General features: G+C 39.9%; 1 protein-coding gene across 9 annotated transcripts in view; it reads left to right on the top strand.

Moving 5' to 3' along the window:
- Positions 1-18,555, top strand: part of LOC140478155 (protein unc-13 homolog B-like) — a 566,607-nt gene that overhangs the window by 385,474 nt on the left and 162,578 nt on the right. For all 9 annotated transcript variants that reach the window (XM_072571666.1, XM_072571665.1, XM_072571670.1 and 6 more), the window contains 4 exons: positions 3,417-3,495; positions 7,470-7,544; positions 11,898-12,117; positions 14,704-14,931. In XM_072571666.1, the coding sequence (XP_072427767.1) occupies positions 3,417-3,495; positions 7,470-7,544; positions 11,898-12,117; positions 14,704-14,931 (602 nt within the window). The remainder of the gene's footprint in view (positions 1-3,416; positions 3,496-7,469; positions 7,545-11,897; positions 12,118-14,703; positions 14,932-18,555) is intronic.

Below are 18,555 nucleotides of genomic sequence, written 5' to 3'. Positions count from 1 at the left end.
AGATAATTCCAAGCATTTTTAGAAACATATGCTGCATTGCCATTTTGACATCTGTTTGTAAAGGCCATATTAATTTATCAATTTTTAAGGGGAATAATGTTAAGTGGGGACTTGCCAGGCTTCTGACTTGCTAACTTAACCTGTGTCACCCACTCTTTTGACTTACCACCTTTCCTACTTAAGTAACTATAATAATTGAAACTTTATTTTTGATCAACTATCCAGAAAGCAGTAATGGTTACCTTAAATTCCATTTGGCCAATGTTCCTACTTCTTCAGTTTCAAGTTTATTACTGTTGTAATTTTAATTTGATGAGACAGAGGAATATTTTAACATGAAGACCTTAACATTGCCTCCAGTTGATTAATAAAATGAATAAATGGAAGAAAAATGACTCAATAATTGTTCTGACTACTGAATGAATTTCTGAAAATTAATGTTTTCAAACAAAATAATCACGTTCATCAGAAATGGAATGTACTCTGAAGTGCTGCAGCCAAATTTGCATACAACACAAAGATCGATGGAAAGGTAGGTTGCAATAGGGATACAAACAGTTTACAGAGAAATATTGATCAGTTAAGTAAGTGAGCAGAAAGTTTGTAAATGGAACATAATATGGCAAAATGCAAAGTTGTTCATTTTGGAAGGGAGAACAAAAGAACAGGCTATTAATTCAATGGCGAAAGCTGCATCACAAAAGAACTTGTGAATACTCGTGCAAAAACGAAGAAAGCTAACACAAAGGTGTAGCAGGTAATCAGGAAGGTTAATGGAAGTTTGAACCTTATTTCAAGGGGATGAGAGTATGAGAGCAGGAAGTCTCTTAATCAACTGTAAAAGGTGCTGGCGAGTCCACATCTGGAGTACTGTGAGCAATTTTGGTCCCTTTATTTAAGGAAAGATATCATTTTATTGGAGGCAGTTCAGAGAACGTTCATGATGATGATCCCTGGTATGGAAGGATTGTGTTATGAGCAAAGGCTAAACAGGTTGGGACTCTACTCATTGGATTTTAGAAGAATGAGACGTGACCTCATTGAAACATAAATGCTGAGAGGATGTTTTCCTCTCTTGGGAGAGTTTAGGACCAGAGGGCATTGTTTCAGAATAAAAGCATGCCAATTTAAGACTGAGATAGGGAGGAATTTCTTCTCCCAGTGCATTGTGAGTGTTTGGAATTCATTGCCACCAACAGTTGTAGGGGCAGAGTCTTTGTGTACATTTAAAGGAGATATAGATATATTCTTCAAACAGTGGGGGTATCAAGGTTTATAGGGAAATGGCAGGAAAGTGGACATGAGGCATATCAGATCAGCCACGATCCTATTGAATGATGGAGCAGAGCCCAAGGGATGGAACAGCCTACTTCTGTTCCTATTTCTGTGTGGTATTATGACTTGCTAAAATTTGGCTTAATAAATCAGTGAGGTCAAGAACTGTGGTTCCAGACATTGTGCTCTTCACCCAAAAATCAGAGGATTTTGCAAGTGGATGGGAATATAGAATTCAAAACTAGATCAGCCATGATTTTATTGAAGGGTGAAGCAGTTTTGAATAGCCGAACGGTCTACCTCTGCTTCCACATCATAGATTTGTATTAATCATGCATCTACTGTTGCATGCCCAACAAATAATGTGTGCAAAGCAAAATGATATTCAATGAAGGTACTATGTTGCCTTGACAATGCCGGTGACCTTGTTATAATCAGTCACCATTTGCACAGAAAATGGGCAAAATCCTTCTATTTTTAATAAAATTAATAACATTGATAATGGAGAATTCTAATGACTTTAAAAGGTCTCAAATGTACTCAAGTGAATCCTGGTACTGGTTAAAATTTACTGAACTGATTCAGACAAAGGTTCCCTATGAGAGGCTGGTTAGCAAGGTTAGATCTCATGGAATACAGGGAGAACTAGGCATTGGATACAAAACTGGCTTAAAGGTAGAAGACAGAGGGTGGTGGTGGAGGGTTGTTTTTCAGACTGGAGGCCTGTGAGCAGTGGAGTGCCACAAGGATCGGTGCTGGGTCCTCAACTTTTTGTTATTTATATAAATGATTTGGATGTGAGCATAAGAGGTCCAATTAGTAAGTTTGCAGATGACACCAAAATTGGAGGCGTTGTGGACAGCGAAAAAGGTTACCTCAGATTACAATGAGATCTTGATCAGATGGGCCAATGGGCTGAGAAGTGGCAGATGAGTTTAATTTAGATAAATGCGAGATGCTGCATATTGGGAAAGCAAATCTTAGCAGGACCGATACATTTAATGGTAAGATCCCAGGGAGTGTTGCTAACAAAGAGACCTTGGAGACAGACACACACACACAAAAACCCACATGCACACATATACGTTTGTGGGGTGAATTTGTACCTGCAGAGATACATTGTACTTTGCTCAAAAGCTGCATGAATCCATGTAAGACTCTGTTATTTTACTTTTTAGATTAGAATCAGTCTAAACATTCTGGCACAGACAGGGAACACAGGGGGCTAACACTTTCAACATATTATCTGGCTGATACCAATTGTTGCAGTTAACCTGAGAATGTAACTTTTAAAAAAATGTTTAGTGATTTACAAATGAAAGAAGTCAAACTATCATGGTATTCTAAAAGATGAAAGACTCAACAAATAATCAAAGTATTTTTCAATGTATAATTTCAGTTACATCACACTGTAAACATTTGCTATAAATTCTGTGTCTAAAAATCGTGTCCTCCACAACCACCTGATGAAGGATCGATGCTCTGAAAGCTAGTGCTTCCAATTAAACCTGTTGGACTATAACCTGGTGTTGTGTGATTTTTAACTTTGGACACCCCAGTCCAACACAGGCATCTCCAAATAATGTCTTTTTAACCACCTGTGTATAAACGATGCAAATTTCAAAGAATTATATACCTGAACCCATGGATCCCTCTGTTCTACAACACTACCCAAGGCCCCACGATTAATTGTATAAGTCCTCCCCCTGTTCTTTGTACCAAAATGCAATACTTCGCATTTATCTAAATTGAACTCCATCTGCCATTTTTCAGCCCATTGATCCATTTGATCAAGGTCAACATTAGTGAAGAGTTTCTCCCTGATTACCATTGACTTCAGTTTTGCTAGGACTCCTGGGTGAGCAAATGATGCTTTGAGGTCAAGGGCAGTCTTTTAATTATGCTCAAACTCTTCTTGGCATAAATTCCTGCATTCGTCATGGAGTGAGGTTTGTTTTCGCAGCTGTCCTAAAGTATATGTCTCAAAGTACATGGTAGAATCTGATCTCATATTTTATAGATGATTAATTCAAGTCTTTTGATTACTGATGCAGAAACATAACCACAAAACTATACGATCACATAATTGAATCCAACTTTCCAAAACCGAAAATACAACACTATGTTGATATTGTTTCTAGAACTGGAGGCGGATTGTATGGTATTGACAGTATGCCAGACCTGCGGAAGAAAAAACCAATCCCACTTGTTAGCGATCTGGTAAGTCACTTTTTTTCCCTTCCAGATAATCATCTTTATGTTGCATGATTTATTAGTCTTTGTTACTGCCATTTCTCATGCTTTTATGTTTGGTTTCACTTTGTTGTTTTGCCTTCAACGTTATCTATGAGTGAGGTCAGAATTCTGAAATAACCGGGATATTTTGCTTGACATTAAACTAAACTTTTTGCCTTTTGTTTTGTGGGTGATCAGCTTAAGATCTGTCTTATACCTGATGGAAGTTTGCTTGAGCAGGAAATGCTACAGAGTTAATTTGTGTATTAAAGCACCTTAACATACCTTTCATGTTTCTATTCATTGAGTCATTTTCATGGCAATGACTTAATTACGCTTTCCAAAACAGGATCATTTGGTATTTTTTCAAATATTTGAAGCCATTCTGTTAAAATCAGCTTTGGTACAAATGTCTGTATTGATTTCTGCCTCAGTATCTTTGAGGTCGCTGCCCTTTCTTTGTTGCCCATTTAGTAAGTGTTCTTGCATATTTTTTCAGAATGTTACTCTCAGCTTAATATTGGCCAACATCATTTTTAAAACAGACCTCCACTAATCTGGTGTTCTTCTAGAGTTTATCAGATTAATTTGACAATCAATGATTTGTTCTCTTTCGGCAGTTGTTTTAAAATCTTTGAAAAATGTTTTTGTTCATTATATAATTGAAGCTTTGTTGTTTGCGAGAAGGTTTAGTTTCTGCATCTTATGGTTTCAGGGAAAGACGAGCCAATTGTTTGGCTTCTAAGTTTCTGTGAAGGCAATTTATTTTAAAAGGGAGAATGATTTGTAATTTAACAAGAAATATTCACCTAACTCAGGAATGTTGATAAAAAGATTGTAGAAATGAGCAGGTTGTAAATCAGGTGATTAGGTGTCCAAAGAAAACTAGTACTCAGAGTGTTTCAAATGAAAATTAGTGCTATATTTTCTGAAATGGGCCTATTCTCATAGTGCAGTATAACAATATGACTTGATTGCTTTGGCATCAGAAGAGTTGAACTCTGCAATAACAATATTGTAATTTTTTTGTATGCAAACATTCCTTTTGTGCAGGCCATGGTAAGTGGTACTACAATCTCCCCAATAAATGATAAAGGAGCATTATGCTTGTTGACCCTCAATTTCCTCTTTTTTCTTTAATCATATTTTTCAGTATTCCATAATAGTTTCCACTCCTGCATATTAATTGTTTTGAATGTGTAATATACATGAACCTTATATACAAAGCTGCTTTCTGTAAAGGATTAATGGTGTAGAATTTTATTGTTAAATCATGATGTTAGTAGATGATATATTAGTTCTCGTCACTGTTGTAGAAACCATTAATTTTATCCCATCCCTCATTTACACTGCTTTAAGTTTACCACAAGTGTCATAAGTTACCTCTGTATTTGTACGCAGGCAAGTATGCAACATGGGCACAATCCTGTTACATAGTTTTTAAAAATCCCACTATTTTGAATGTGAGTTACATGCATCCAAATTTCCTCAATCTTTTATTGCCATTGATCTTTCCACCTAAAGCATCTCTGCCCATAAAGGTTCTCTTAATGTTGCAACCACGCTTTCAAAGCAACGACAACTGTCAACTTTCTAATTTAATTGTTTTTCATATGATGTAATGAGAATTCTTTGTAAGACCTACACTACATTTACAGTTTCTCTTGATGTATTTTTCTGGTGAAAGTTTTCCCAAAATGCAGATTCTTAGACATTGGTGGCTTGTGTGCATGAACAAAGATATATGGTGGAATTTTATGGTGTCTTGTCTGCAGATTTGAAGTCCGTCCACCATGCCCTAGTCTTCACCAACCTATCTTTCATTATAAAGGGTGCACAGAGGCATTGAGCAACCTGTCTGTCCTTTTGGTCTATAGAGGCTCTTGAGGGACCAACTATTGACCACTTAAGTGGCTATCTGGTACCCACTGCAGCTTTACCACTGCAAGGAAAGGCCCAGGCTTTGGATAATCAAGTAACTCAAGCTTGTGTTGGTGAGAGAGGTGTACCTCTGTTTGGAGGCCCTTTATTACATCAGAAAATTCTTCTCCAGTCCACGCACCAATTTAAGGCTCCATCTGCCTTTGCAGCTGGATGTAAAAATTCCTGTAGCAACTATTTTAAAAGAAACACAAAGCAGTTATACTCAGTATTGTGAACAATATTTACCATTCAGTCAACAACACATTGCTGATTGTGGAGGCTTGTTTTGCTGAAGTTCACTGCCATGCTTCCTGTATTATAACATTGATTGGTTGTATATCACTTTGGAATGAACAGTGTTGCCAAATAAATGCAAGTTATTTGTTGTGCAAAGGGAGATGGGAGTGGGATGAAATTTCAGTTGAAATCCATACAGCTGTCCCTTGGTGATATCTTGGGCAGGTTCTATCAGTGGCCACTGGGTGGAATTCTTGAATAAGAATTTATACTGATATTTTCTTACTCTAAAACCAGGGTAGCACGCTTTTACCTGCAAGCTCAGATCTGCAAACAGTGCAGATTCTTTGTGGTGGGAACTGTTAGTCGTGAGTTTTGCAGATGTCATGACATCATCTCTTGTATGACAGTGACAGCTAACTTTTCCTTTCATGGTAGAGTGGAAGGGTTGAACTGGAAACAGAAGCATTGCCTCCGAGAAAAGTTCCAAATTGAATATATCAGTGAGTGAAAGCCAAGGTGGGCTGCTTCGTCGGTCCTCTGCTCTTTGGCATCTCAGCTCAGTTCTAAAGAAGAGTGTTAGACAGTCTAGCCCTCACCCAACACCCTGTGTGCCCATTCCAGTTTCCTCCCACAATGCGAAGATGTGCAGATTAGGTGAATTGGCCATGCTTAATTGCCCATAGTGTTTAGGGATCTGTCGGTTCGGTGCGTTAGTCAGGAGTAAATGTAGAGTAGTAGGGGAATGGTTCTGGCTGGGTTAATCTTTGGAGGGTTGGTGTGGACTTGTTGGGCCAAATAGCCTGTTTGCTCACTGTATGACTTCTATGATTTATTGTGTTATGTTTGAGAAGTCTTTGAGATGCTTATAAAATTATCACAATAAACAGCAGCTATTGCAACTCCACTAGGAAAGAAGAAAATGTCATTCTCATAAAATAGTTGATCAAACTCAGCCATTAAATCCCATTTGAAAATAACTTTAATCCTTTTGAGCAGTTATATAGAGCCATCAGTCATCTCAGGAGTTCATAAAACAGGAAAGTTCACAATCCAGTTGATAGGTGTATCAACAACCCCTGCTGAACTTTTTAAAATGCTTTCACTGTCAAATGGATGGATCTTGGCCTTCTCCGGAGGTCACCATCATCATCCACAGCCATTCACTCCCTCCACCTTCGATGTGTATTGACAACAATGTGTATCATCCACGTGGTTCCTGACCTTAAAACATGGGCTGGCAAGAACGACATTTGCTTTTGATGCTCTCCCATTGACATGAAAATCTGTCAGTGTGAAATGACCATGTGCACAGTTGAATAGCACAGCTTCTGGATTGCACACTTTTAAGAACACCACATGACAAGAATGGGGAATTGGGTCCCACCCGTCTTTATTTTCTTCCATCTGATGGAGATTTGTCTCACATCAAATGAGCAAAATTCAACCATTTGACTGAGAGCAAACACTTAAAAAAGAACTTACCACTGGAATAATTAGTGACCTTAATTACTCCAATAATACTAATATCTTGTCAGTCTTGTTCATTCAAAGAGTATCCTTTACAACAGTCGTGTATCTATAAGGTTCACTCTTTCAATAAAATAGATCAAACTAGTTTGTGGAATTTTTCTTTTCCTTAAACTAGTTCATAATTGTCAGTTGTGATACATGTGGTTATTGAGTTATATTATGTATACCCACATTTAATTTTGTGAATTCTGCCTGCATTATTTTTTCTGTATTCAAGAATTGCATTGATCTTGAATTTATAATACGAACTTGGTTTCAAATTACAGTCACTTGTGCAGTCAAGGAAAGCTGGCATTACCTCTGCAATGGCTACTCGCACCTCTCTAAAAGATGAAGAACTGGTAAGAACAGCATGTTTGAAAAGAGTACATGTGTTAGTATTTTTTATTAACCTAAACAGAAAATGCTGCAAACACTGAACAGGTCTAGCAGCTTCCATGAACAGAAACCAAAGAAATGCTTCAAATCAGTTATTGTTCATCACAACTGATCGTAATTTGCAGTTTGTTCATTCTAGTTGCACCTTATTACATTTTTGTGCATATAAGGATAATTTTCACTTCCAAAAACACAGGCGTGTTTGGTCAGGTGGCAGGTTGCATTTCTGAAACAGAAGAAGATTCCTAGGTTTCAGGAAAGATAGCACATAAAAGGAGACTAGAGGGGTAGGATCCATAAGGTAAGTGTAGACCGCTTGTGAGTTGAGAAGAGCTGAAGAAATATCCTTCATGTCCAGCCAGCTTTCCTGTAATTACCATCTTCCTGTCTCTATCACTGTTCTCTGTGCTGTTCTGAACCCTCTGGCCAGCATCTGAATTGCACTCTGAGACCTGTTACCCTGACCTGCCCAATCTTCTCCCTTTGGCCATAATCTGCTCTTCATCTTGCTATCCCACATACAGCCGTCGAGATGTTTGAACTTTTGAAACAGTTTTAATACTTCTTTCCTGTTCAGATGACATGTACCTCCTTCAGTTCTGGGGGCCTGGATTCCTTTTCAGTTTTGACAGTCAAGTGACTTCCACAAAATCTTATGACCTGAGGATTCCACAAGCCTGCTGGTAGAATAAAAATGGCTCTTCTCAAATGAAAAGTCCAAATTTTCTGCTAGGATGAATCTGGCCTTCTGCTCAAATCAAACTAAAACCTGATTCTTGGTAACTAAACTCAAATTAACTATCAATGACACTTCATCATTTGTTTTCTCCATGTCCTAAACTGAGTGATGTAAACACTTCATGAATTAACACCTCAGCTTGCTGGATAGCACTTACAAAGTCATGTGCTTTTTGTTTTGGAAATGTAAATCACTTTTCAAAGGATTTTAAACTAGTTAAAGTGAGGGAGGGCTCAGGTGAGTTTATTAAATTTTCCAGACAAGTAACAGGACAGAGAATATGAAAAGGGGGGTGGTCGTCACTGGACTAAGGGTGTTGTGCTTAAATGCTCCCAGTAGAAGAAACAAGGTAAATGGCCTGGTAGTGCAGATTGAAATTGATGGGTGTGATATTGTGGGCTGCAAGGGGATCAGGGCTGTTGACCCCGTTGAAAGGACAGGCAGATGGACAGAGGAGGCAGGGTTGCCTTGTTAGTAAGATATTAAATTAAATAAATATCAAGTGCAATTAAAAGGTAGGAAGGCATCAATTCCGTGAGTAGATTTAAGAAATCACAAAGCAAAAAAGATCCTGATAAAAGTTATGCACAGATCTTCTAGCATTAGTCAAGTTGTGGGGTAGAAAATAAATCACGAGATTGAAAAGGCAGGGAAAAAAAAGACATTATTACAGTAATCGTGGAGGATTTCAATATGCAGATGGACTGGGAAAATCCCCAAAAAAGGTATTTGGGGAATGTCTACAAGATGCTTTTATGCTAACACTGACTTCAGTCACTGGTGCCTCGTCCTTTTCTTAGAATATTTTGTTTTCCTTGGGATGAATTTTTGTTGTGCCTCCTGAACTACCCTGAAACCTCTGCCATTGCCTTCCCAGCTTGGCACCCCTTCCAATCAACTCTGCCAGCTCCTTCCTCATGTCTTTGTAGTTACCTTCTCTCAAATGTTATACTGTTACATCTGATTCCAGCTTCTTCCTCTCGAATTGTGGGTATTCTGTGATATGATAGTCACTGCTCCCTAGAGGTTCCTTTACCTTAAGCTCCCTTAACAAGACTGCCCCATTGAACATCACCAAATGCAAAACTGCCTGTTCCCTAGAAAACTCTGTCACAAGCTGCTCCATAAAACCCATCCCGTAGATATTCCACAATTGCTTTTCTTGAAATCTACTGCCAACTTGAATTTTACAGTCCTGTGTATTGAAATCCTCCATGGTGATTATAACAGTGCCTTTCTTAAATACCTTTTCTATCTCCTGATTTATTTTCTGCCCCACTACTGACTACTGCTAGGAGGCCTATATGTAAGGCCATCAAGGTTGTTTTCCTTTGTAGTTCCTCAACTCTATCTACACAGATTCTATGCCTTCTGACTGTATATTGCTTTTGATTTAATTTCTTTTCTTACTAACAAGGCAACCCTGCTCCCTCTGCAGATTTCCTTTCAATAGGTTGGATATTCCCAGCCCTGATCACCTTGCAGCAAGGTCTCTGTGATACCCATGATATTGTAACTGTCAGTTTTAATCTGCGCTACAAGCTCACCTTGTTTGGTATACTGTGTGCGTTGAAGTACAACACCTGCAGTCCTGCATTGACTAACCTCCTCATAGTTTTTAACCTGTACATAATTCTCCTATTTATCTTCAATTTGAAAGTAACCTACAGTAGATTGTCAAATTTGCAGCTATTACTAACCAATGAGCATATGCTTTCTTGTGATATGACTATTTCTTTTGTGCTCAGCCCTGGATCTTGGGTTTCAGTTTATACTGTTAGAAGTCCTTAGAAACGCTAAATCAAAAAGTAAGCAAAATGCACCTCTTCCCCTCTGCACAGGTCATGGTAAGGAGATTAGGAGGCTGCAGAAGGACTTGGAGAGGCGAGGAGAGTGTGTACATCTCTATGACTCTAAAACTGGCATTTGGAATACAATGTGGAAAAGTATAAGGTTATGCACTTTGGTATGAAGAATAGAGGCATAGACCATTTTTTACATGGGGGAAATGTTTTGGAAGTCTGAAGCCCAAGGGTACTTAGGAGTCCTAATTCAGGATTCTCTTCAGGTTAACATATGGGTTCATATGGCAGTTTGGAAGACAAATCTAATATTAGTATTCATTTCAAGTGGGCTCGAATTCAAGAGCAGGTATATGCTACTGAGGCTATACAGGTAGTTCTTCTGTAACACGATGGCTGCATTTTTGTGCAACCCAGCATTAAAGAAAAATCACGCTTTAGAAACGACACTTAAAGTGTTGGCGATGTAATTGCGTTGCAACCAAAACACATTTTAAAAGTTCATGCTTTCGAAACAGTGTCCCCAATTCATCATTAATTCTTGTCAGACCGCATTTGAGAGATTATAAGCAGTCTTGGGTCCAGTATCACGGGAATGTGTGCTGATGTTAGAGGGAGTCCAGAGAAGGTTTACAAGAATCATCCCAGTGATGAAAGGCTTTTCCTATGAGAGGTAGCTGAGCACTTTGGGTCTGTACTCAATGGAATTTAAAAAATGACAAAGGTATTTCACTGCAACTTGCAGGATACTCAGAGGTCTGCATAGTGTGAACATGGATAAGACGTCTCCAATAGTAGGAGAGACTAGGACCCAAGGGCATACCTTCAGTGAAAGGATGACCCTTAGAACTGAGATAAGGAGGAATTTCTTCAGCCAGCAGGGATGAATCTGTAGAAATCATTACCAAGTCGTTGCATATATTTAAGACATAGATTTAATAAGTGGATCAAAAGTTACAAGAAAGAGTCAGGAGAATGGTGTTGAGAAACATGTAAGCCATCATCTAATGGTGGAGCAGAATCAATGGAGTGAATGTTCTAATTCTGCTCCTGTATCTTATGGTCTACTTTCTGTTCTTTTAGATAACGTTATTTTCACAGAACTGAAAGTGCTCCCACCTGCCTCTATTTTAAAAATCAAATTCTCAAATGGTAATTATATAATACAGCTGTGTTACAGAATCACATTCGTAATGCATTCTATTCATAACTCCTGCACGCAAATGTCCACATTGCCCTGTTGCACAAGATGCATTCAAACAGTGTTTTGTCATGTGTTTCTACAGTACTGCACATGTTGTTCTGTAAAAATACATAATTCTTTAGGAAGTAACATTTCATAAATGCTGCATTATTTGTTAATCTTGTTTGCCTGTTTGTTCACAGTAACAACAGGTGGTTGTGCAATTAGCTAAAAAGCCAATTTCCCTGTGAAATGACAAGCAATGATCTTTTCCTCAACATTCACCAAAAATGGTAATCCAGAAGACAAAATATACAGAATCATTTTATTTTTGCAGATTTATGCAACAGGAGTGTATCATTGCCATTATTACATTGGAGTGTTTTGCCTCAGAGGATAGACACATTCTTAGCAGTGGTGCATCTATCACGTTTTCAATACAAGAGTGCAGTTCAACATGACAAGTCATACATTTGCAACACCAGTTGCCTATGTGGGAATAGGAATTTAGAGAAAAAAACTGCTGGGAGAATCATGCAGATTTAAAATATGTCATGCATATTTTTAATCATGTTTGTATTTGTTTCTGCAGAAAAATCATGTTTATAAAAAGACCCTCCAAGCCTTAATTTACCCTATTTCTTGTACCACACCCCACAATTTTGAGGTCTGGACTGCCACCACACCTACATACTGCTATGAATGTGAGGGCTTACTATGGGGTATTGCTCGTCAGGGAATGCGGTGCACTGAATGTGGGGTAAAATGCCATGAAAAGTGCCAAGATCTCCTAAATGCAGATTGTTTACAACGTAAGTCTGTCTTCTGTGTATTTGCTGATTTGCTGCATGTTTATATTCATTTATATTCAGTCCAGCAATGTCTGAAATCAGAGGTTTGCTAAGTCTATTCTCTGACTGTAACCATAATATGTTATTACACATCTCTTTTGTGACTTCCCTGCAGCCTTTCACACAGTTAACCATGCCATGTTCCTCTTCCAGTTTGAGAGGTTTGTTCTTGTTAATGCTGCAAAATTTTTCTGGTATCGAAATAACCTGGTGTAATTGTTTCTCTTGTGACCCTCATGCAATTCGAGGGATCTGTACTTAGCCCTCTCCCCTTCTTTAACTTCATCTTGACTCTTGCTGACATTGTCTGAAAAACTGTGGTAGCATATACAAATGTGCTAATACTACCAAGTTGTACATCCCTACCAACCAGTTCAAGCCTTTAGCTATTGTTAGGCTGCTTGTCCAGCATTTCTTCTTGAATGAGCTGCAGATTCCTCCATTTGGCCATTGGGAAGACCAAAACTAGCACTGTCATCCGATACAATTTTCATAGCCCTGTTTTATCCTTTCTCTGGCTACCATCTCAGGCTGAATCAAGCACTTAAAAATTTTAGCATCCTCTTTGATACTGAGCTGAGCATCTGAACCCAAACATCCCCATTGCAACGTTTTCCTAGTTCCACCTTGGTAAGCTTATCTCTCTTCATTCCTTTCTCAACCATCTGCTACTGAAATCTGATTTCATTCCTTGTCACTTCAGACTGGTCAATTATAATGCTTGCCTGGTTGATGTTCAATGCTCATTACGCTCTACAAACTGCAGATTGTCAAAAACTGAGCTCCAATTCCCATCCTCCTGTCATTCCTGTCACACTGACATTTATTCTGATCCCCTAATGACTCCAATATAAGACTCTCCTTCTCCTGTTTAGATTGCTTTACATCTATCATTTGCTTCAGCCCTATAATCTCTGTCCCTGCTTCAAACACAAACTGCATTTCTCTAACATTCATCTGTTGTGGATACTTTACCTCCCTGAACCCACCATTTGCATCTCTGCTTTTCATCACCTAATCTCCACTGCAATTTTCCCACATTCATTAAACTCTACTCCTAAAATCGCATTTCTGTCCCATCCTTTGCATTGGGATATATTGCTGACTGCATCTGTTTCAGACATTGTGCTTTGTTAATTGTGCAAGTTAGATGCATGTTAGATTCCTACTTAATTGTGTCCTTGTATGTACTGAGCATCCAGCTGAAAGCATGCAGAAAAACGTTTCAAAAAATTAATAAAAGTAAAAGGAAAATTGTGATAGGAAGGGAAAACGTTTCCACCAAGATCAAATGTTTGAGAATCACATTACTCATTGATTCAATATTTACTATTTATTTTAGTCTCATGTCCTTTCTTGCTGTACAATGATCACAATCAAGAAAATATAGTAATTGTTCACAACCACTTTTGGATACGAATTGTAATTGTACCCAACTCCAGCTCCTTGACAACCGTGTTAGGGAACTGGAGCCGGAGCTGGATGAACTTTGGATCATTTAGGAAGCAATGGGGGTTATTGAGAGGAGTTACAGGGAGTTAGTTACTCCACAGCCACATAAAGAAGGTAGATGGATTATCGTTAGGGGTAGGAAAGGGAACTGGCAGGCAGTGCAGGGATCTCCAATGGTGGTTCCCCTCAACAACAAGTATCCCGTTTTGGATACTGTTGTGGGGGGAATGACTTACCAGGGAAGCAATGGGGCACAGATCTCTGGTGCAGAATCTGTCCCTGTTGCTCAGAGGGGAAGGAGGAAGAAGAGCAGAGATGGGCTGAGAAATGCCAAAACGTAGAGGTTGTTCACTCCGGAAGAAGTAATAGGAATGCAGACTACTGGGCTAATGGTAAAATTCTTGGCAGTGTAGATGAACAGAGAGATCTCTGTGTCCAGGTGCATAAATCCCTGAAAGTCATCCAGATTGATAAGGTTGTTAAAAAGGCATATGGTGTGTTGGCATTTATTGGTAAGGAGATTGAGTTTTGGAGGCCGGAGGTTATGCTGAACAAGACTGGTAATGCTGCACCTGGAGCATTGCGTCCGGTTCTGGTCACTGCATTATAGGAAGGATGTGGAAGCTTTGGAAAGGGTTCAGAGAAGATTTACTAGGATGTTGCCTGGTATGGAAGGAAGGCCTTATGAGGAAAGGCTGAGGGAATTGAGGCTGTTTTCGTTAGAGAGAAGAAAGTTGAGAGGTGACTTAATCGAGATGGATAAGATAATCAGAGGATTAGATAGGGTGGACAGTGAGAGCCTGTTTCCTCGGATGGTGAAGGCTAACATGAGGGGACAGAGCTTTAAATTGAGGGGTGATAGATTTAGGATAGATATTAGGGGTAGTTTCTTTACTTAGAGAGTAGTAGGGGCATGGAACAGCCTGCCTGCAATAGTAGTAGAGTCGCTGACATTAAGGACATTTAAACTGGCATTGGGCTTAGATGGATATTAGATTAATTTCGCAGGTCGTCACAACATTGAGGGCTGAAGGGCTGGTTCTGCACTGTAAAGTTCTATGTTCTTATGTATAATGGTATATGTTCTACAAACAGGTGCAGCTGAAAAAAGCTCCAAGCATGGTGCAGAAGACAGAACACAAAATATTATCATGGCAATGAAAGACAGGATGAAAATCCGAGAACGGAACAAGCCAGAAATCTTTGAACTCATCAGAGATGTCTTTGGAGTGATAAAAGTTACACATGCACAGCAAATGAAGACCATCAAACAAAGTGTACTTGATGGAACATCTAAGTGGTCAGCAAAGATTACTATAACTGGTACAGTGCAAAAGCTACCAACACCTATTTTATGGACCAGGCTCTTTAAATATCAGTTATATTCCATATTGTGCATTTTTCCAGTAATTTCAAATAAAGACAAGCAATTCTAGAAAATTCCTGAGGTTTATGTTAAAATCTCCAATGCCACAATTCCTTGCAATAAAGTGCTGCATGACAGATCTAAATTTTCCCCAGTGGCATTGCTGTTACATGTCACTAACAGTAATGAGCTTTGCAGTTTGTAAAATCACAGAAACATACAGAATGATTAAAGCACAGAAGGAGGCCATTTCTCCCATTGTATCTACCAGCTCTCTGCACAAGCAAATCAGCTCATGTCACTCTTGCGCCCATCCCATATAACCCTGCAATTGTTTTCCATTTGGATAATGATCCATTTCCCTATAATTGAATTTGCCTCTGGAACCTAACTACATGCTACATGAAACATTTTTCTCATGTTGCTTTTAGTTCTTGGGCAATTCTCTTTTTAAATCTTTTTTAGATCTTGACCATCTCAACAATGAGGCCAGTTTATCCTTATCCATTCTATGCACACACCTCCTATTTTGAATGCCTCTATTAATTCTCCTCTTAGCATTTCTGAGGAGAACAACCTATATTTTTCCAATTTGTCTACATGATGAATCCCTTACGCTTGGAACAATTCTCTTATATTGCATTTCCTTGCACCTTCACTATTTTTTTCGCACCCTTACTAAGCTGTGGTGGCCAGCATTGGTTTTGGCCTGATTGAAGTATCTTGTCCAATGTTACATGAAGGTTCATCATCAATCTATGTTAATGCTTTGTTAATGTATTTATTTACATCATTCTCATCAATTTTACCTCATCCCAACCTAGATGGCTGTTTGAGTGACTAGTGGTGTACCAGAAGGGTCAGTAGTGGCATCCTTATTTTTGTTACAAACATAAATGATATAGATGAAAATACAGGAAGAATAGTACACAAATTTGCAGACAACATCAAGATTGGTAGGGTGGTTATTAGTAAAGATGATGTTTGTAGGTTACAGAAAGATCTAGATGGGTTGGTCAGATGGGCAAACCAATGGCAGGGTTAATCCTGATAAGTACAAGGTGATGCACTTTGGAAGAAGGAAGAAGATGAGGGAGTATTTAATGAATGATAGGATACTGGGGTAGCTTTAAAGAACAGAGGGATCTTGTAGAGACAATTATACACAGATCCATGAAAGTCAGCAGAGCATGGGAATATGATAGTTAAGGAATGTTTCCTTGCAGTTGCTTTCATCAGTCGTGGCATCAAGAAAAGAGCAAGGAGACAAGCTGGAGATTACAGAGTGTTGGACAAGTCACAACTGGAGTACTGTGTGCAGTTGTGATCACCTCCCTCCAGGAAGGATGTGATAGCATGAGAGGGGATACAGAGGAGGTTCACCAGGATATTGCCTAGGATGGAGGAATTGAGCTATAAGGAGAGACTAGGTAGACTTGGATTGTTTTATTTTAGTGCAGAGAAGACTGGGGCCAGGAGGACATGATTGAGGTGCAAAAGATTATGAGGGATATGGACAGGGTGAATAGAGAGCAACTGTTCCCCTTGGTTGGGAGGTCGATCACAAGCGTGCATAGTTTTAGGGTAAGGAGCAGGAGATTCAGAGGGGATTTGGGGAAAAGCTTTTTTGCTCAGTGGATGGTGGAGTGCACTGCCTGGGAAGATAGTGGAGCAGGGAGGTAGACAAGCAAGAGGCTGGAAGAATACAGCAAGCCAGGCAGCTTTCGGAGGTGGAGAAGTCGACATTTCACATGTCAGCCTTCTTGAGGACTGGAGGTGGGTGTAAGGGGAGCTGCAGATAAAGGGGGTGACGGGGGCAGCGTGGTCAAGTAGGCATAGGTGAAGACAGGGAGAGGGTACAACGTGGTTGGTCAGTGGGAGGAATGAATCCGGTTGGTGACTGGGAGGAGTGGAAGGGAGGGGTTGGGGCTGGGAAGGGGGTCGAGGGGAGGGAAGGGACATTATTTGAAATTGGAGAACTCAATGTTGAGTCCTCCAATTAAAATGGGTGGTGACTAGGAGGTCCTATTGGCCCCGTGGCCTTGGCTGAGATGCCTGGAGAACCATTCTCTCAGATTACATTTAGTCTCTTTGATGCAGTAAACTAGGTTGGAAGAGAGGCAGGTGAACCTCTGTCTCACTTGGAAGGACTGTTTGGGGCTCTTGATGGAGGTGAGGGGGGTGGTGTACCGGCAGCTTTTGCACCTTTTCCGGTTGCAGGGGAAGGTAACTGGGGATTCGGGGGTTGGTGGGGAGAGTGGTGCAAACCAAGGATCCTCCCCACCTTTGTCTGCCTTCCACAAGTACCATTCCCTTCAATAGTCCTTAGTTCGCAATAAATGTAGTTTACTGCATCAGGTGCTCATGATGTGGTCTTCTCTACATCGGGGAAACCAAACGTAAACTTAGGGAATGGTTCGATGAACATCTCAGCCGGGCCCGCATGGGCCGACCAGACCTCCCAGTCACTGCCCATTTTAATTCTCCTTTCCACTCCCTTTCCAACATGACCATTCTTGGCCTCCTCCATTGCCACAACGAACCAAACCACAAATTGGAGGAACAACATTTCATCTTCCGCCTGGTAGCCTGCAGCCCAGAAGACTCAGCATTGAGTTCTCCAATTTCAAATGACCTCTCTTCCCTTCCCTTGACTCCCTTCCCAGCCCCTTCCCCTCCCTACTTCTCCTCCCAGTCACTAACCAGATTCATTCTTCCAATTGACAATCAGATTATATCCTCTGTCTGGCTTAACCTGTCCCCATTTCACCACCCATATCCCTCTAAACTCTTCCTATTAATATACCCATCCAGATGTATTTAAAATGTTGTAATTGTAACAACCTCCACCATTTTCCCTGGCAGCTCATTCCATACACGAAATGCCTTCTGCGTGAAAAAGATGCTCTTAGGTCCCTTTTAATCTTTCCTGTCTCACCTTAAACCTATACCCTTTTTAGTTCTGGACTACCCCACCCCAGGGGAAAGACCTTGTCTATTTATCCTATCCAAACCTCTCATTATTTTATGAACCTCTATTAGGTCACCCCTCAGCCTTCAACACTCCAAGGAAAACAGCCCCCGCCAATTCAGCCTCTTCCTGGCTTCATCCAGCCTACCTGGCAACATCCTTGTAAATCTTTTCTGAACCCTTTCAAGTTTCACAACATCTTTCCGATAGGAAGGAGACCAGAATGGCACGCAATATTCCAACATATGAGCTACATAAATGGAGTGCAAAGTTAGAAGAACAATACTGCATCTGACCCTGGTATATTCTGAGAAGATCATTAATGATCTTAAAGTGCTGGCCTTTATAGTAACCCAGTTTTATCAGCAATTCTGCTAACTGTAGGGAACAGAGTTGGGATATCTGGTCCACTCCGACCAGATATCCCAACCCAATCTAGCCCCACCTGCTAGCACCCAGCCCATACCCCTTTCAACCCTTCCTATTCATTTACCCATCCAGATGCCTTTTAGATGTTGCAATTGTACTAGCCTCCACTATTTCCTCTGGCAGCCCATTCCATGCACACACCCACCCTCTGTAATAAAAAGTTGCCCCTTAGGTCGCTTTT

The sequence above is a fragment of the Chiloscyllium punctatum genome, chromosome 1, assembly GCF_047496795.1.
Source record: "Chiloscyllium punctatum isolate Juve2018m chromosome 1, sChiPun1.3, whole genome shotgun sequence".
NCBI lineage: Eukaryota > Metazoa > Chordata > Chondrichthyes > Orectolobiformes > Hemiscylliidae > Chiloscyllium > Chiloscyllium punctatum.
This window is presented reverse-complemented; position numbering and strand designations above follow the sequence as displayed.